The 21,814-nt window shown below is 35.5% G+C and overlaps 1 protein-coding gene across 1 annotated transcript in view; it reads right to left on the reverse strand.

Annotated features, from left to right (window-relative positions):
* Positions 1-8,949: 8,949 nt before the first annotated feature.
* Positions 8,950-21,814, reverse strand: part of ITGBL1 (integrin subunit beta like 1) — a 93,156-nt gene continuing 80,291 nt past the window's right edge. The window contains exons 9-11 of the mRNA XM_072411539.1: positions 19,751-19,897; positions 11,492-11,605; positions 8,950-9,605 (exon numbers count right to left, since the gene is read on the reverse strand). Coding sequence (XP_072267640.1) covers positions 9,514-9,605; positions 11,492-11,605; positions 19,751-19,897 — 353 coding nt within the window. The 3' untranslated portion in view covers positions 8,950-9,513. The remainder of the gene's footprint in view (positions 9,606-11,491; positions 11,606-19,750; positions 19,898-21,814) is intronic.

Below are 21,814 nucleotides of genomic sequence, written 5' to 3' on the forward strand. Positions count from 1 at the left end.
AAATCATTTATTCAAGAACTATGTTCTTATGTCTCCTATGTTCAAGACTGCAAAAAGGTCTTGTAAATGTCTTCTTCAATAAAGCATCTACAAGATTACACCCAGCATAACAGAACAACACATTTTCTCTGCAGTGCCATATAATTGCAGAGCATTATAGTAGTGATCCAACAAGGATTCAAAAGAAACTGGATTTTTCTGTTGCTTAGTATGCTGTTATTTGGCTCCACGTCTGTTAGTATACCAAAACTTTCCCCCGAGTTAAAGTAACTTTAACAGTTATTGCAATTTAGTGTTTGGAGAATATAACTTTTTAATGTGCATTTTCCCTAAAGACTGGCAGTACCTATTTAATCCTGATAGTTATAATGGAGATATTACTACCTGTAAATAGACTGTGAAAATGTCTAAACATGCTAGCATTCCATTCCTTATTTGTAATAATACAATCAGATTAGTAATTTTTCAACAAAAGATGTATTGAAATTCTGTCAGCTACTAAAACCCTATTGATCAATACAGCCCTAAACACAGACAGCATTGTTAGATGTTAGCTTGTAAATAACAGTTTAAGTCACATAAGCTTCAGAAAGCATTTACAAAGCATATTTCAAGCTTTGAATAGTTTTTCCAAGCTCCTAAAGCATCCTTCTGCATCCTTCAGTGAAGCTGGGTGATCCAGCAAACATAGAACGAATCTGGTCCAGGATTAAAAACATTTGCAAACAAATAGCAAATTACTTTTAGGAAATTAATTCCAGGTTTGCTGGATCACCCAGCTTTACTGATGAAAGTGTATCCTATTCGCCTTGGAGAACTTTGATAAATCATGCCCAAAGTTTTATATCTTTTGGTTTTAGAGCATTTTAAAGGGAAACTATATTTAATTTTAATGAGTACATATACTACATGCCAGCGGTTATCTATGTCCATGGATAGGATCTTGGAAGGAATGCTGCAGGTCACATCTCTTAATTAGGATTAATCTATGTGTGGAAGAAAATGCAATGGTGGTGAACAACGTTTTCCATGCTTTTTAAATGCCCCCCCCCCAAAAAAAAAAAAAAAAACACGGATAGTTGAATCAGTGGCTACCTAAATGGATATAAGCACATTGTTCAAACCTGCCAGTTCATGTCATATTGAACTGTTTTTACTAGACACATCTGAGGCTCAATATGTAATGACAAAATATGTCTGCCTTTATTATAATTACTATTTGAATACTATTTTTAAAAGGACAACTTCAGGCAGAAATACATTTATTAGGATTATTAGGCTATTTTTTCTACCTTTGCTAGAAACTTTTCTAACCTATTTGCAACAGGCATGCAGTTTTCACATTTGTTAATGATCTGATGGGAGGTGGTGTCATTGGTCACATTTTAGAAACATTTTGGAGTTCCATCAAAATTTAAACAGTATATTTATTTTCCCACATACCAAACTATATTAAAACTGCATGATCACTTTGATACTATAGGAAACCAAAAACACAAAAGTAGAAATACCATAAATGTGGAAGTAGTCCAAAGTAGTAAACACCATCTTCCATTCAAGTGGTTTAGGCATGTTAATGTGTCCAAGCACCTAGGGATTTTAGATGGGCTGCTAGGTAATAATTAAGGATGTCAGACACGTCCAATTACTGATGCAGAGTGATTATGTGTAGCTTTGAGATCCAGATATAACGTATATTATCTCTTTTAAGGGAAATTACTATCTCTGGTAATATCCATATAGGAAAAGTCTCAAAAGAATACCAATATAACAAACATTTCATAAAGTTGGGACTTTCATTACATATTTTTGTTGTAAAAACACATTTTTATAATTACATTATTCAAATTTCAAACAATGCAAATTCAATGTTCAACCTGTCAAAAAGATAACAGTTTAGATAAAATTGTGATTTAGCTACTAAGCCTTTTGCCAAAAAAAGAAAATTAAGTAGCACCCAGGATTGAGAAGAGGTGGTTCCATAACTTGGCACAATAAGTTCATAAGAAAGGATTTCAGAAATTTAAGGGAGTTTGGTGGGATATTTATGGGAGGGCTTCAGTTATGAACTTTTGAAACCAAGTTCTGATTGACTTTGAAACCAAGTTCTTGTAGCAACTTGAAAAAAAAAATGCATACATTAGTAAGACTTATGAGAACATCATTAGTAAACAGGGAAAGTTTCACCTTTAAAGGGGATTCCAGAGATATCAGAAGATTCCTTTATTGATAAAGTTTAAAGCAGAAAATGGCTAAGTTGAAAGAGGAATAATTGACGACCATAATACCCGAGATAGCAGGAGGCTAATGAGATGCAGCACGGTGGCTCAGGGGTTAGCACTCCGGCCTTTGCAGCACTAGGTCCTAGGTCTGATCCCCAGCCAGGACATTATCTGCATGGAGTTTGCAGGTTCTCCCCGTGTCTGCGTGGGTTTCCTCCCACATCCCAAAAACATGCAGTTAGGTTAATTGGCTTCTCCCTAACAATTGACCTTAGACTACATTAATGACATATGACTATGGTAGGGACATTAGATTGTGAGCTCCTTTGAGGGACAGTTAGTGACACGACTATGGACTATGTACAGCGCTGCGTAATATGATGGCGCTATATAAATACTGTATAATAATAATAATAATAATAATGCCTAATGAGATGAGAAGTAGTTGTCCAAAATAAAATTAGCCTAAAAAACCTTACCTAAATTGGCTTTGAGTGACATTCTGGATTGCATGAAACACTCAAATACAGAAAATTTCCACCACTAAGCAGAAAAACACCAACAAAGTTAAATCACTGCAAACAGTACAATGCAGTTGTCTAGGAATAATTTTGGGATGGCTAATATTTGTTTGCACCTAAGCTTAGTCAAGGGGTATCATTATATGTAGCAGACATCCCGTACACATGGTATCGTCTTCTGAGTTCCCTATTATCAGTGGAATATTCCTGTGAGTAAGTCTTTAGGATCCAAACTTCAAGTGTTCAGTTAATGAGAAATTTTGCAATACACGTGTACTTGTTCCTTTAAACCAGGGTTCAGCAAACTCCGGCTTTTAGGCCAGATACGGCCTAGCCGGTAGTTCGTTGCGACCTAACGCCCCCTGGCCGATCTGGCCCAATGGAGTCACGGGTTGTGGATGGATCGGCCAGGGGGCGTTAGGAATTACCTGAGCCACTGGAGCTCCGGTGCCACCCCTTGCAGTTCCTCCCCTATTTACCATGGCCGGCGTTGATACTTCCGCCGTTGCAGTAACTAGGGAAAGCTCCCTGAAGGTAAATCCCTCTCCTCCACAAAGCATACGGAGGAGAGGGATTTCATTTCAGGGGCGTTCCCTGGTGATGGGCAGAGCCATTAGGGCGGATCCGGCCTAGTGTGCTCCCGCCCACCCCATAAATGGCCTAGTGGCCATAAAACTTTGCCAACCCCGGCTTTAAACTGTTTGTGATGCAAGGCGATGTAAAAGGGTCACCCCACATAGGCAGAGCTAATACCACTTGAGATTGCAGCAGAGACCATGTGCAGGACTGTAAAAACTCAATGCACTGCTGATCAACAGGTAATATTTCCACTTATCATAAAGATATAACAAATTGTTTTCAATTGTTGAGTTCATCGTTGTATATGAACACTTTAATCCTACATTTACCTTTCCTGATTTCCTTTTAAATGTCAATTTTATTATTATGTGAACTATTGAGCTAAAACCTAATCTTAATTACCAGTAATAAATTGAAAAAGGTAAGAGTGCCAGCTTAATACGTGAAGGAGAGAGTTTTGGTTATGGTGAAACCAGTATCGCCCTAATCACTCTACTCATCTTTGTTTATTACAAGTGATACTTGAATCTGTTACAGTTAGCTATTACTATAGTGGACAGAGAGCATGCAGGCTCTGAAAGATGGACAGTCATGTTTGACAACGATCAGTGCATGCTAGAAAAGTACAGAAGAATCTAACTGCAACAGAAATGACTGATCCAATTGGTGAACATAATTGTCCTTCGTTTTGTATATATATCTGTTTCCACCCGCACTCAAGAAGTGCACTCTGAGGGAAGAGGAAGAAATGTCAAAGCTTAGTGTACAGATCTTACAGTGTGGAACTGTATGATTACTACTTGTCCAAATATCTGGGGGAACAAGCTAATTAAAGATCTTAATTACACATTTCTACAGTAACTAGTCTACTGTCACACAGCCATTAGTAATGCTGAATTTTCCATGTTATTTACTTCCTACATGGTGCATCAGGTTTGACTATTTTAATTATTATGTTGGAAATGTTCTGTAATGGGTACATGCAGAACACATTTTATTACACACAAATACGCCAGCTCTTTGTTAGGAGTAGATTTACCAAACACCTGACATCCAAGTCAGAGAAGGTTAGGATTTCACTATAGAGCAGCTGAAGTCTCATCTGCAGTGTTCACCCTGAAGCAGCTTTGCATTGTAAACATCCAGATCAGCTCTGTCTGCCACGCAAGGAAAATCACATCAGACAACCCTAAACCAAAATCCTGCACAAAATAATAAAAGACGGCCGTGGTATTTATCAAATCTTGTATAGTATTGTGATGTAAGTAATCACAGACAATCTACCTTTTTTGAAAAATAATTTTCTATCATTTTGTAGTTATATAAGCACAAAAGAAGTCTGTATGCAAAACCGTATATATTTGCTGTTCTGAATAAAGAAATGCATTATACACAAACATGTAGTGGCCCTTTTCAGAATTCACCGAATGGAGTGAAATTGTTCTAAGAAAATGTAATGTCATTAGAAGAGAAAATAAATGGCTTTAGACCAACAGCCCTCTCTGCACTGAACACTCAGACTGATGAAGCTTTTTGCTGATTATAATGCCCAAATTATTTAAACTAAATTTAGAAAACCAGGGCAATTTATGGATCATTACTTGTGTACATCTTTTATATTCAATTTTTCTGTAATGCAGTGTTAATACAGCAGGGTTCCTCCAGAGTTCTTTTTGGCTATCTGGGCTAAGGGTGACATTCTTCTCACTGGCCAATGTACTGTAAGCTGCAGATATAGTAACTATGGCAGGGGTTCCCTGAAGAACCTGGAAGATATTTCAAGCGTTGCCCTGTGTTAAAAAGATTGCGAAACACTGGTCTAGGGTATACGCAATAATTTAAAACTATTTCAAAATTACATGCTTTGAAACACTTTTGGGGATTTAAGGTCTAAGTACAATCAACTCCAAGAATTGAAAGACACCAGATATTAAACCATGACAATTGTTTAACCAGGGAGTACTATAATATTATCAGGCAGTCCTCCTTGTTTATACAAGAGTGTTCAGAATAATAACAATATGCTTAAACAAGTGAATAATGCTAAACAACCTTTATTTTCTAACACACAAATGCATTGAGGGACACTGCACATTCTATTCCAAATCAAAACATAAAGAAAAATGCATCATTTGTGTTATTCCTTTACAGAAAATGAAAAAATACAATAAAATACTGTTCTTCATTACAAACTCAAACCTACTGTATTATTGAAAATGTTTTAGGATTTTGCTTTCCTTTGAATCACTGAACTAATTTTTAGTTGTATAACCACTATTTCTGGGAGCTGCTGCACATTGGTGTTGCTTGGAGTCCACCAACTTCTGGCACTTGTGAACAGGTATCCAGCCTAGGATGATTGGACTGCATTCCGCAATTCTTCTTCATTTCTTGGTTTTGCTTCAGCAATATCATTTTCGATGTTACCCCACAAGTTTTCAATTGGATTAAGGTCTGGGGATTGGGTTGACCACTCCATAATGTCAGCCTTGTTGGACTGGAACCAAGACGCTGCTGTGTTTGGAGTTATTGGGCCTGATTTATGAAAGCTCTCGAAGGCTGGAGAAGATACACTTTCATTAGTGAAGCTGGGTGATCCAGCAAACCTGGAATGGATCTGGTCTAGGATTGACATTCTTTGCTAATAAATAGCAAATTACTGATAAAACTGTATCCTCTCCAGCCTTGGAGAGCTTTAATAAATCAGGCCCATTGTCTTGTTGAAATACCCCTTTGAAGGGCATTTCCTCTTCAGCATAAGACAACTTGACCTACATGAGTATTTTGATGTAATATTCTGTGATTCCTGGCATGCATAAATAGGCCCTACATCATAGTATGAGAAACATCCTCATATCATGATGCTTGCGCCCCCATTCATGCTTCACTATCCTCACAGTGTACTGTGGCTTGAATTCAGTGTTTGGGGGAAGTCTGCCAAACTATCTGTGGCCCCTACACCCAAAAAGAACAATCATGCTTTTATCAGTCCACAAAATATAGCATCATTTCTCTTTAGGAAAATCAATGTGTGGAAAACTGTATGTTCTTCAGCACATCTTTTTTTCAACATTGTGACTTTGCGGGGGATTCTTGTTGGTTTGGCTTCGCATAGGCAACTTCAAATTGTAAAAGTGCCATTTTGTGTCTTTGCCATTTTGGCTATTCTTCTATCCATTTGAATGGTAGTTTTAATTTTTTTTTCTTCGTCTTTCAGGTTTAGGTTGCCATTTTAAAGCATTTGAGATCATTTTAGCCTAACAATGTCTGCATGTCTTTTTATATTTTCCCCAATCAACTTTTTAAACAAAACACGCTGTTCTTCTGAACAATATCTGGAATGACCCATTTTACACTATGACAAGCATGTACAACAATCACTGCCTTCCTTTTCTTCACTTTCTGTAACACAATAACACAACTTTGATACATTTTTCTTTGTGCCATTATAAGAACATTGAGCTTTATTCACTTTTTATAAACACACTGCTATTTATATGAACACAACTGTAAGTGTGTGGCTGACAGTGGCACAAACAGGGAGGGTAGAGGGTAGGGCAGAACAGATAAGGAAAGCTTTAATATGATCGCACCCATATTACTAAATGGGTGGTGATGAGGCTTGCCACCATGAAGATATTAAAGTGGGTACAGGTGTCCTATCCCCAGGGCAAGATGTGACTGTGCTAATAACTTTGGAGCAGAATATAACATAAAGAGTCACACATTCTGTTTTGACACAAAACAGTATGATACAGGTAAATGAATGCCTAAATACATTTAGGAGGGGTTACATTTTTGCCTTTGACCAAAGATGAGCTTGAAATTCATATACTGTTGAATGACTCACTACCCCACTACTGAAAATCTGGAAGTCAAGCATAAACTTTTTCAGTAAAATAATATTTTCCAAGGTTAGTTAACTCTTACTCTTAGATTACTTTTGATAGTTTAAAGGTCAGGTGCCCTTGTGTTTGACATTAAAAAAAACTGCTGCTCTGAACACATACCAAAGTTTTCCCTCTTTTATACTGGCTTGCAAAATGGTCCAAGTCTAGTAAAGAACAGTCAGTACAATGATCAAAGACAGATATCCCCATCCTCTGTCAGCTTGTCCACTACATTTATATATAGGGAACCCAAAGATAATCACACCAATTGTTTAATTATATGACTAAAATACTTCCTATTCATATTACAATATTGCAGCAGACATTTGGATAGTCAGCGCTGCCTAATATGTTGGTGCTATATAAATCCTGTTTATTATTATTAATATTATTATTATTATTAATAATAATAATAATAATAATATTAACCACTGACCTTCCTCTTAGAAGATTCTGCATTCTAAGACTCATGTTGTATTCCACAATCTACTAACTGGGGACTATAATGTTAATGTCTATCATTTCTATAACTACAGTAGACAGTGAAATAAAAAGAGAAAATTTGGATATGTCTTAGAGACCACCAATACCCTGTGTAGGTAGACATATACCCTATATGTGGAACTACTGGCAACATCTCATTCAGAGTTTTTACCCCAATTAATTCTACATATGTCTAGCTAAAGACTGCTAACATGCAGTAAAAGATTGCTTTAGTAAATCCCTGAGTGCAGTCCACTTAGAATAATACTCATTGTCTTCCCTCATCAAGGCTTTCTTTATTCCATAGTCAAAGCTGGCTGGGACCCTGTCAGAGGAAAGCTTACTTGGAAAGAAAGGAAATATACCAAGTGGACACTTGTAATTGAAGGTCAACTTTACTTAAGGTGATACTCTTTACAGATTCTGTTATGTTAGTTCCATTATATGTAAGAGAGCTGTTAAATTTTTCTCTATATCATGTGCATGGGATCTGTGATATCACTTTCTTCTAGTAAAGCAGAGAAAACAACATCCTACACTGGTAAATTCTAGGTAGGTATGAATCCAGGTAGGTATGAATAAGGATTACATACTTCTCTGGGACATTGGGGTAATTTTTATTTAATTTGAACCAAGAGAAAATATTTTCCAAATTACCTGTATTCCTATTTGGACTGTTGTCACTTGAAAGGAAGATTCCTATTGGAAGTTTTTCCCTTTATTCTTAATCTGGTGATGAAAAGAAAAAGTTGAATTTTCTCTCGCTTTTCACCAGGACAAAAAGAGAAGGTGAAGCTCCTTAGCAGTGACCAAGACAGAAAAAAAAAGATACAGGTTTTAAAACTTGCCTTTCCATCCAGAGCTAAAAATAGCGTTAGATACAGAAGACTTTACTTCTGCTCGCTATCATTATGGTGCACTTATTCAGGACTGTTTGCTCTCAAAATGTATCTCACTATAGCAAAAATATGTAATTTTATGTGGGCTGAAAAAACATGTAAAGGAGAAGGTAAGAAACAAGAGATGTCATATAAGGGGAGAAGATAGAGGCCAATGTGTATAAATTATGTAAGTGGATGGATGTATGCAAAAGTTATGTGTGTGCATATATGTAAATGCACGGCTAACCATGCTTTGTGTTTGTACCAGTCTATGTTATATTTTGCAGATTCCAGTAGTGCATCAGCAGGCTTGAGTTCATTATAAGACATAATCCATAAATTGTATTTGAATTATGACAAACACAAGACAACATACTTTAGATAATATTTATTAAAAGAGCAAATTATATAACCATTTTATCTCTTTTTACTGAAGTTGGGAGTAGAAGTTATTGTACATGTTCTATATTATTATAGTAAAACAATGATATTATACAAACTAACCTAACAATGTAATCACAGAAATGACCAGTTTAAATGATTACATTGTAATATAGGGGGGTCGGTCATCAATCTAGAGTGGGTGCCAGACCCACATTTGTGGCATTTTAAATTTCTGCACATTTCTTAATCTGTACCAGCTGTTTTTCTCTTATTTTTTTTTCTATTCATTTAGCATGGGCTGATGATGCGATATCCTGACAACCATGTAAATTATGCAAGAAAACCATCTCTTTGACTATTCCCTTCACAGACTGCACAGATGCAAATATTTCAAGGTTAGTTGAAATTAAGTCTATAAAGATTAAGACTTGGAACAGTCAGTTTAAGCAGGTCAAATGATGGTAAATATTCTCTGCTATTGTTTTATGTTCAGTAGGAGCCTATAGTAAGTTAGAAATATTTTTGAAAAATATATCTTTTTCATGTCCTGTTTTTAGGAATATTCATTTCCGAGCCATATTTCACAGGCATTTCCATTCCATCCTTCCCAGCATTCACAGTTACCGCAGTTACATATCCCGTTGCCTAAAAACAAATTGAATAGGAGTTTAATTGTCACAATCAGAATGTGCTATTTCACATGTCTTATTAAAAAGTAGCAGGTCATAATCAAAACCCTATAACCGGTCACTTAAATATTCCCTTTTTTTGTGGAGCACTTTGTATTTGATTTAGCAGCCTGTGGAAATATAGACTTTCAGCCAACTAATAGCATCTTTTCAGCAGTGCTCTTAGCAAAGTGCTATGCCACAAACTATAATCATGCTGTCTTTTATTCCTCACAAGCATTATAGTAGGTTAGATGGATACATTGCTGTACTCATCTGCACTGGCTGCACCTGAAGACTGAAATTAACGCTTTCTGGTGCTCACAACTACATTTTCAAATTCACTTATGATATTTCATTTGAAACAGCTAAGACTAGCCACAAGACAAAGCTGACACCATTCTGTACCGTTCACGGACAATGAAAAAATCAGGATCACATGAATGCTTCACTTGCCTCCTCTGGTGTTTCTCAACCTTTTTTTTACTTGGAATATCCTTCAGGTCTTTAGGGATCCCCTGCTATAATTACTATATCCAAAGCTCACAGTACATTATTGTGGTGGCCAATGGGAAGAATTCCTTCTACATTGCTGGTCTAGATTTGTATATTCTACATAATTCACACCTTTACATTTTTAAAATATTTGTCTCGGGACTTTATTCAGTTATAGCTGCTTTATGTTAGTCATTGTTAAAGCTCCTGGCAATTGGCTAAATAATTATGGTATACTAATATACAGTCTATATATATATATATATATATATATATATATAAATGTGTGTATATTGTCTGTCCATTCCAGTTGCAATATCATTTTTCACTGCTGCATTTAGATAACACTTAGAAATCTTATCCTTTTCCTTACCCTATGACTGCGAATAGCACCTGGCTGTTTATCATTATTTTCCAAACAACATGTTTAAGCAGAGAATAAAAAAAAATAAGTTTAAATATAATGAGTTGTTTAAGTACTCAAAGTGTTATTTGGAATTTAAATCATTATGCAAATATGATCCCTGAACCTGTCAAAAGTTATCCTGGTGGCACATACAGCACTAGTTGAAAAACAACCACAGGTGCTATAGAAATGTATTCCTGCACATAGGTAAACACACTTTGTGCTATTACGGCTACATACATCCATCTATTCATATTTGTGTTCTGTCAGCAGATACAAACATTCTCAAGTATTTATGAAAGTGGAATCAGCCTATTTTACATACAGCATGCCCATTTGTCTGAATCAATTTCTCAGGGTTTATTGCAAACACTTGATAGCCTTTCTCATGACATTTTATATATATGGGAGGTTTCTTTATTTGACCTTTTCATGGAATCCTAAGTGTTACATTAACTACACATTTTAGCTCAGTTTGATATTATTGAGATGTTTATTATTGGATGACAAGTCAATTTTAGAGACTTCTTTGTCTTGTTCCAGGTTGCAGTAAGCTAACTGCCCTATATAAGAAAGATGACTTATTAATATGTAAAGTGTTTAGTGGCCATGGGGCTAGGCGGGTTTCCAAGCCTAATGGAAAATATGGCATGCCAGCTAAAAGAAAAAATGAAAATGTTAACTGTTTCAAATATCCTACAGAATTTCAAACTGTGAACAAACTTTGTCATCTAGTCGAGGGAATAAAGCATGACGGTATAGTGCTTTATAGAAATGATGGGATGAACAATGGGATGAATAATGGGATGAAATAATCCAGAAAAGGTTGTGTTTCTGGGGAAAACTAAGCTTTCCCCACAGAATATGTATGTGGTGCTGAAGAATTCCAAATACAAGAGCTGAGATGTGGAGAAGAGTCTATTTTTGACAAGTACTTTGATCGTATCTAACATTCTGTTTACCTGTGCAAATAAGGCCATCATGTTTGTCGCAGTCCCTGTCATCGCACTCACAGAATTCCCCTGAAACATACCACTCCTGTGGTGAACAGATGCACTTTCCACAGTGACAGGAACCTGAAAACACAAACACCGGTTATATGGAGGGGATGCAGAGCTGAGCAAATCTAAAGATGTGTAAATTGGTAAAAAGCAAACTGTATTTTATCATTCAGACACTAAATAACACATTGTATCTGATTGGAAAAAAAGTTATTGCCTTCAATAGTAATGGCTAAAAGAAAGAATTGTATTTTTGTTAAATTCGTCAAAAATACTGCTCAACTTTTCAAGTTAATGGCAAAGCCCCCATGATTTTGCCACCCCAAATCCAGGACAATCAGGGGAACTTAAGGGAACATAAAGTGAAAAAAAAAACTTTCCCTGTAAAATATTTTTTTATTTTTGTTGACAACTAGAAATGCTTCTGTTCTAACAAAAAAAATATTTGCGGATTTCAGACCAACACTAGGTCTCCATACCTCCTACCAAATTTCTTTTGTCATTTTAGGAGATGAGAGTAAACAGGCAAGATTTTATAGGATTTAAATGTCTTTAATAATATTTAATTTGTCTTTGGCAGACCAGTTGATTTTTGTTTGGCAGCCATGTTTTACTATTGTACATTTATATTCATTTGTTTGATAAATATTACCCTTTGTTCTAGACAAGCTACGATTGAGCTAAGAATACTAATAATACTGAAAAGCCATCAAGAACAAAACATTTCAGTTTGAGAACGGTTTCCTTTTTTTTCCTATTGAACAGGTAACATAAAATGAATGTTCTGTGATGTATTATTAATATACAGTATTTATATAGCACCATCATATTATGCAGCGCTGTACAAAGTTCATAGTTGTGTCACTAACTGTCCCTCAAAGGAGCTCACAATCTAATGTCCCTACTATAGTCATATGTGGTTAATGTAGTCTAAGGTCAATTTTTAGGGGGAAGCCAATTAACTTAATTGCATGTTTTTGGGATGTGAGAGGAAACCAGAGTACCCGGAGGAAACCCACACAGACACGGGGAGAACCTGCAAACTCCATGCAGATAGTGTCCTGGGTGGGATTCGAACCCAGGACCTAGCGATGCAAAGGCCAGAGTGCTAACCTCTGAGCCACTGTGCTGCCCATCTATGAATACATGCTTTAATAGATAATACTTGTGATTAAGGAATGTATAAAAATAAATGTTTTCAGAGACAGATGCTTTTAAAGCAGCATTTTTTTTACATAATTTTTCTCTTTTATCCCTTTCCTGTTTACTCTTTTTCTTTAGATTATGATTCACCGCAACCCTTGCTGGGAACAATCTCATATTTTCAAACTGTAGTTTATTTTAACCTTGTGTCATTATGTAGGTTTGTTCTTGGGTAGCGTCTGCTGCTTTGCAAATGCTCATTGCTTTGTTTCAGATTAAATTATCTTCTCACATGTGCCTATCCTCCAGCTATTGTCAAATATTCCAAATTTAACTTTACCCCTTAGCATCAATCTTTGTTGCTTTGAACTTATAGCTACTGTAGCTTAATCACAGAGTACTTTTTCTGCTTCAGAAAAAAAGGGGAAAAGGCTGTGAATAACAAAATTAAAGCAGATGTGAGTACATATGCATCATACAATGACCTTTGGGAGGACCTGGGACTTAAAAACATGTTCATACTTTAACACTTTGAAGAATAGTTGGATTTATTAAGGTTTGTGTAGCTAACAATGGTTGGTTCTAGGGATTTTCCACCAGGTTAATTTAAAGTCTTTACCAGTTACCACTCTTAACGTACACCGATATAATATACTATGCAATACACAAAAATAAAAACGTAGCTGCACCTAACTATCCCAGCCTTTTTTCATATGAAGACACATTGCTGACCCCCTACCACCCGCCTGTAACTGGGCAGTAAAGAAGCAGAAGGAGATTGATCAGATCCTCACTAAATCTACTCTCTGCTTCTGTCAACCTGTTCCTTGTCCACATATTTACTTGTAGCTCAGCTGACTGCTCCCATTGCAATAATGCAATAATGTGTGTCTATTATATATGCCTGCAACCTATTTTGACCTTTGCATTTGCCCAGTTATCACACATGATAAAAACACTGACAAAAGTGTTTTCTCAGTATGAGACGTGTATCAGGCCAAAACAAATATATACCTTTGTAATGTATTACAATAAATTTTAGAGGCTGAACATTCCGATCACCATCTTACATCCTTAGCTAGCCTCATGCTAACCAAAAACACAAAATAATTGTGTCCAATCCAACCATTTCTAATCAGATTGGATAACACCAGTCGTTTTTCAGATCAAATGATTTATTGGACAAGAGTAAATGCTTTATTTAAATGCTGTTCTTACAAGAATCACAAGCCATCAAAGTTAAGCTTTGGTTAGCATAGCATTGTATATGTGACATTTTATGCATTTAGATGGTGCCTGTACATTTCAATGTTTTCTTAAGTCTACACCACTTTTTGACATTATGTTTAGAAGACTTAGATGATCAATTTTCTCCATACTCTGAGATTTCCTCCATAAATTAGGTTTCTAATGTTTTAAATGAACTTCTTAAAGATGAACAGCATTCTCCTGTGAAACCATGACATCCTGGGCTTACATGAAGTTGGTTAACTATGTTGGGCATGCTAGCATAACTCATATAAGACGTAGTGTAAATTATCAAAAATAATGTGGAGAAGTTAGAATTCTTTTTTTGCAGAAGCATTGCCTATGTCTTCTGCAATAAAAATACTGCCTGTTTGCAATTTATACCTTTCTAGGTAACTTTTCACTTTAAGCTTTACCTTTAACCTTTCTCTTTTCTTGCAGTAACTATGCTTAGTTGCTAAATTGCTAATTTATCTGATTAATGTATAAAAGAGAGGAGCATTTTAGTTGTAAAAGCAATCTGTATTACCAAAATCCGGAACTTTTAATTGCTCCCTAATTGCTGATATGTTAATTCGCCTCACCTACAGAGAATCTGTTAAGATGCGAATAAAGATGGCAGCCCTTGAGAATCGGAGGAAGACATGGTAGTCATCATCTCACATTCTGGACAAACAAAACCTCCAGACATAAGTCAGAAGCGTAGAGAAAATTTCAAAAGCTATAGCTCTCAGTAAAAAATAACCTCTGATGTGGTAATGATCCTATTATTTTTATGGATTCATTCACGTAAAATGCATGTTGCAAAGAACTATAGCATTATATTAATTTTCCTAAAAAACACATTTTAAAAATATTAAGGTAAATGAAGGGAAATGCAAATGTTATCCTGAAAGCTTTTATCATATTTGCCAACTATTTGATCCAGTCCATTTCAATTTTAGAAATTGTATGGTACACCTGAAATTAGCCTTCCCTATTATCATTGTGCTGACATGTGTTGACCAATATCTAATAGCTGAAAATTATAATTGATTCACTTCCAAAACTATCCCCAGATCCCTCTAATCATTTGTCAGTGCTGATGATATCTTATAAGGAACCTTTTACTGAAAACTAATTACTCAGTCATTAGTTAATGAGTTGCACTCAGTGCAACCAGCTCTCAGACATAAGAAGTTTGGCATTTGGCTTTAATTTTGTGCAATGCCCTTTGAACAACAGACATTTTGATGAAAGCTAGTCCTTGTATTTTTGTTACAACCACTTAAACTGCGACAACCTTTGATTCACATGAAAGCATTAGAGGATGGCCTGCATATATTTGTACCATAAAATAAATTCAAAATATATTTTTAAAAAAGGCACTTTTTTCATTACTTCCTAATCTGAATTGTTCATATACAGTATGTATGTAAATGCATGTATGTATGTATATCATCAAACATGGACTAATCAATATATATATATATATATATATAAAAAGAAGGAAGAAAGAACCATAAGGTAAAGGTAGGTATTTGTAATCCGGTGAACCCGATTTGTGCCAAGCCTAATATTATTATAGGAATTATAGTAGGGAAAGAAACAGAAGGCTTTTGAATGGCACTGCGGTTTCCAGATAAAACTCTTTACTTTAATAATAATCCATAGAAATATATAAAAAAAAAACAAATACATAGAGGTGTTGTCATGCTAATGTGTACATTGAAGGTAAGTACTGAACTTGATTTGCTAAATATATATAAAATTCCTTGAATCATCACTTTTTCCTTCAATATTCGTCTCATTGCCCCATAGCACGACTACTGATGTAAGTCCTTCTTTGATTGATGTTTTTTTAATCTATTATTCATATCTATGGAACCATATCCCTAAATCTAACACTATCTTACCAGATAACCAATTCATCTAAATGTCACAGTCAACACACAAAATATACATTATTTGCTTTTAATGGATCCACTGTACTAAAACGCAGGTCTGGACAGTAAGTGTTCTCATTTTCATACATCGATTTCTTTATTCCTTGGAAACCGTGTTCTTATCTATATAACAATTCATTATCACATACAAGATTGAATATTGTATAAGCCATTTATTGTAAATGTTGCCAAACATTTGTTATGTATTGAGCAACTTCATGTTCATATTTGTATTCATTCATATTTTATAGTTTGTTATTTTACTCTCCAAATCCCCTGAGGAAGCCTGAATGGGCTAAACGTGTTGGGAAAGGAGATTTATGTTTATATATATTCAGCAAATCAAGTTCAGTACTTACCTTTAATGTACCTATTAGTATGACAACACCTCTATGTGTTTGTTCTTTTTTATATTTTTCTATGGATTAATATTAAAGTATAAAGAGTTTTATCTGTTAATAGCAGTGCCATTCAAAAGCCTTCTGTTTCTTTTCCTACTATAATTCCTATTATTCGTATTCCTAATTTATATATATACAGAACTGAACAGTGCTTGGTAATGGCATGTGGGTACAATTTCTATTATAGTCTATATATAGTCTAATATGAAACTCTATGTTCTCCATTCATGGTGAACTTTATTAAATAGGGCCCACTTTTAATGACTTTCTCTCTATCTAAGAACAATACTGAAAATAAACAAGTTTATAAGTCTATGTACATTCTTACATACAGATATTTTGTCTCCAGTGTGTAATGTTTTCTTTTATTACAGTGTTCTCCCCAGAAATTTTTTTCAGCCGGGTGGTAGGAAGCTATAGCCAGGTGGTAAAAAAGGGGGTGTGGCAAAACACGGCAAATTTAGTGCTCCCAGTTGTTTATGCCATGGGTATCCAGTAACCTCTTATTCTTTCAGTGTTCTACCTTCTCCCAATTATTTGTTACAACTTTGTAATGCGTGCCCCGTTAGTATATCCAATTTTTCTATTCTATGTATTTTGCCACAAGTGTCCTATGCTGTGTATTGTGACCCAACTTACTAGTGTTCTAAGTTTTAAGAGTGTACTAAGAACAATACTGAAAATAAACAAGTTTATAAGTCTATGTACATTCTTACATACAGATATTTTGTCTCCAGTGTGTAATGTTTTCTTTTATTATATACTACGTGTATGTTACATAAACTAGAGTCACCCTATTTTTGCTTTATCAGAGCCAAATACTTTTACCTTTCACTCTTTGATTAATACATCAGGCACTAAAATATTTTCTAAATAGTTTTTTTTAAGAACAAGCAAGCTTAGTGTCACAGCATGAAAACATGCAATACAGTCAATGACTACAGAGCATATTTCATGTAGTTGTGCAGAAAGCATGTGACAACATATATATAATATATATTAATACAGCAATAAAGCAACTGATTTTTTTTATAAAACCAGGGGTTAGGGAGAGTACATAACTAGTACTGCATAGTTCAAAATGTTAGTAACGCGAGGGTGCTAAATGGTAAATATGACATGTAATATCAACGGGAAACCCATGTGAAGGCAGTCTAGGCTTTTGGTAATCAAAAGGCATGAAGGGTAAGACATAGGGGACTTTGGGAGAAGGCTTTAGAGCAGATAGATGAGGAAACTGGAATGCAAGAGGAAGGGGAAAGACAGAAAGGAGGGAATAGGGGTTAGAGGGTTACCAACTCCCACTTGGGGAGGGCAGTGTCTGGCTATTTGAGGCCCAAAAGCAGTGATTTTTAGGTGAGGACAAAAATTCAGTGGAACCAAATAACACAGAATGTTTGTTTATTGTCCTGAGGAAGATAATAAGATCTTCCATAAGTTAATTATCATAAACATTGTGGAACCAAGTCATACCAGTGGGAGGAGTGGACTTTTTCCAGAGCACATGTATACAGGCACAGGTAGCATTAACCAGGTGAAACACATTTTAAACTCTGTTACAGAGTTCACACACAGTAACAGAAGGCCCGGAACATGACTTTGGCTCTGGATGAGAGGGGTAATATGAAAAGTATCAAGAGTAGTATCAACTCAAGGTTTAAACTGTTCTGCTGATTATGTCATTGTACACACATCCCTTAGGTAACTCAATTTTATGAGGCAGATAATTTGATAGAACACCAATCCTGTTATACAGGTGTGGAGGAAAGGTGCAGGGATCACTTATGCTGTCAAACAGATGATAGGGAGGAGGGTGGATGTGGGATGTATGGAGCCGAATAAATCCTACCGTTTGGTACTATGGCAACCTAGAACATGGCCTAGGTGGGCTTTTGAGAAATCCAACCCTGCCTACTATGTAATAGTTCAATTCAAGCTTCAAATGTTTGCATCAGACAGATCTGGCAATCTCAGTGTATGTCCTAACTTGTTGTAAATTGGCCTTCTCTATAGTCAGCCCTGTCTTTGATGCTTTGACATTTGCTAAACTATATAAATAACTGTGTAATAAGTGGAAGGAACATTACCAGTCAGTAACTCTGAAAGGTTGACTGATCAAAATCTTAAAAGGACAGTGTAAATACTTACCTTTCCTACTGCCCACACTGCTACATGCCATTCTAATCCTGAGAATGTTTCTGCTTTGTTATGAAGGGAAAGAGGCACTTTTGGGATTGTCCATCTCCTGGGTCTCTTGCAGCTTTCACTGGTTCCTCTTGCAAATTTCCATGCATTAAAGAATATAGTTGCAATGTGGAGAACAACAGGAGGAACCACTAAGAGCTGCCGGGAACCCAGAATATCTCTGTACTATGACAGGGTCACTAATTGTGGTGGAAAAATGTTACAAAAATTATCTGTTCACAGTATGACTGTATAACAGCACATACATATGCATACTTAATGGCTATAATTGTACCATTACTACCTCAAGGAACAATAGGCCTAAAACATGCCATTTTCTTTAATGCATAAGGACTATTATTGTTATACAGGAAAAATGTGTGGTGGGCCAAATAAAGGTGTCCCCAGGATCTACATTTGTAACTTATCCCTAAGGTCCACAAACATAAACCAACAGGGACACCATACTAGATATACACTTGTACTAATTTATTGCCTTTTGAGCTTTTCAATAGTTGTTTTGTATTACATTATACATTTCCTATAATTATTTTTACCATTTTCTGTGACTTTATTCTTTTTTTTGTTTGAAAAAAAAAACTGATAATTAAAAGTAGCTAGAAATGACTTCTTTGTGAGAATATATTTCACACTTTTACAATGCCTTGAGGTGTAATTATTCTTTTTCAGCAAATGCATGCTAGCAAAATATGAAATGATAACATGTTTTTTACTGTGTTAGTACCACAATTCTGTTCTCTGTTTTCCACTAGCATATTTCAGAAAAAAAACTACATTTTGTATACCAGAGGCACAGTGAGCATGATTCATGAGCACAATGAAGAATATCTTGATGTTTATAGAATAGGACCCTGATGTCAGCAATACATAAACTCTCTGAATTGAATACATTGAAAAGCAGAGTGAGAGTATTTGGATGTCTGTTTCTACAAAGCCTGAAGGACATCATTTGTACAAATCTGTGACAGGAAGGTGACATTGTTGAAAAGATCTCAAGACAAGTTTTCAGTACACTGTTTACATCATCTCATCTCTGTTCAGTTGCCATTCCTTTGAATTCTTTGTTCCATCGATAACATCTAAATTAAATGTATATTATTGGAACCTTTTGTCATCCTTTATGTTTGTGAATTGGTGCAAGCTACCACTGAATCCACAATTTCTTAAGGAGAGATGGAAAAGTGTTTGCTCAGAGCAAAGGTGTAGAAATAAAGTGTTTCTTCACATTTTGTTTTTGAAAGAAACATTTGACTGATGGCTCAATTACAGATGGAATTTGGCATAAAGTAGGCACTTACCTTTCCCAGAGCACAGTACGCCATCTGATGACTCACACTGGCTTTTGCTCTCCTCCTCTGTCATATTACATTTTCTTGCATGTTGGCATAATTTTCCAAACCAGCCAGCCTCACAAATGCATCTACCGCAAGAACAGGTACCGTGTTCTGAAAAACATTCATAAGACAACAAACAGTGACAGATTTACATTAGATCTCCTTCTAATCGGTTTGTGATAGTATGTATATTCACAAATAAAAAGATGTAAATGAAGGAAAGAGCAGCTGTTGCATACATTAAATAATGAGACCTTGGCAGGCTCAGTCTGTAAAAGTAACATAAGGACCTATAAAACGTGCTAAGCACAGTAACTTTCAAAAACTAATCAATAGTTGTACGTAGAAGTATATCTAAAAAACATTTCTTTTTATTTTGCATAGTGGAGCAGGGGAGGTTTTTTTTTTTTTTGCCATCTATGTCTTATTAAAATAGAATTCTTTTCACTTCCTATCCTGCAAACATAACAGTGAAAAGTGAGAAATAGTTTGAGTATATTGAGATAAATGTGGGAAATTACTTGAAAGGCAGTTGTCACAAGAAAAGTGTAACTATTGTTAGTTTTTGTCTAGTGGCAACTCAAATGTTTGCATTTATAATTACTTTTATTCCAGGGGAGACTGGTGATCATGAGGCCAACCAGAAACTGTGAATCTCACTAACTGGGACACAAAAAGCAAAAGGAAGCTGTCAGTAGTGTTCTCTCACCAATCTATCCCCAACTGCAAAAAAAAGTTTTACCCTGATGTAATTACAGTACACAAAAACAGCAATTACATTACTCCATTATCTTCACCAACAGATACAAACAATGATAAAAGAAACTAAAAATGTATTTTTCATTAAAAACACATCTTAACATTTTACTCTAGTCCCTGAACATGCCATTGCCACAAAAACTCCTTTGGGTAGGGGGATCTGAGGGACCTATAGAATCCCAAGTACAAAAAAAGCATGTCATTTCTCCATAAATAAAAGATAAATTACGATGGACCAAACCATTTTTGAAGTAAGCAGGTTTAATTTGCATTTTAATTTAACTCATTAATCATTACACTACTTCAGTCTCCAGTCAATTGGTACTGTATTTGCAAAGTTTCACAACTTTTGGTAATAAAAACAATCCTGACGTCAATATACCCACAAATCCTGCAAATAATGTTGTCCCGTCATTATTTTTTTATTTTTATTTGATGGAAAAAATTCGTTTAGTTTGTGATAAGCTCTTGAACCCTTTAACAACTTTATTGATAGAACAATTTTCAGGGGCTTTGCAATTAACTCAAAAAGTCATGGGTGTTTTAACTTTTGTTTAAAAGTAAAAAGTGAGCCTTGTGTTACTGCACAGTGAACTTAAATATTTTAAAACATTTGCATCAGGCAGGTTGTTATTGCAAAAAAGGACAGGTGATGTCCCTTCGGCAACAAGTATTTTTACCTGCCTGATCACCACCCATCTGTCAAATTTCGCTGAGCTAAACATATGCAGTGTTTGTTGTCAGGGTTACCCAACAATCCCAACCTTGTGGGGGCCAAGACTAAATAAACTTCCACGTGCCTGTGTTACAGCACCCAGCCGTTGTTGACCCAGCCATTCGCGATGACTGTAGATCAGTATAAGGAAGAAAGAAAGGAAGAAGAAGGGAACTAAAAGCAGTGGAAAGTTTGGCCAAGTATAGCTTTCACATCAGCGTTTCTCTGAAAGGCAACCAAGACACATACTGGGTAACTAGCTCAGTCACAAAATAAGTTTGTCACTTGCACCATGGAAATGTCAGCCCTTGTTTTTAATTTTGGTTTTGGTTCAACATTTTTCCAAGCCACCCCTTCACACTAGAGAAGCTATTAATGAATGAATTTTACTGTGAAGAGACTAAGCTGCTTCAGTAAATTAATTACATTTAGTTGCTAGTCCCTGGAGATAAGAGCTGTATTCTTGAACATATTAAAAATGTATGTAAAAGTGCATTTTATTTATAATGCATAACTATGTACTAAAAAATCTCATGTTTAAAATAAAATTCAAC

This window comes from Pyxicephalus adspersus, chromosome 1, assembly GCF_032062135.1.
Source record: "Pyxicephalus adspersus chromosome 1, UCB_Pads_2.0, whole genome shotgun sequence".
In the NCBI taxonomy this organism is placed as follows: Eukaryota; Metazoa; Chordata; class Amphibia; order Anura; family Pyxicephalidae; genus Pyxicephalus; species Pyxicephalus adspersus.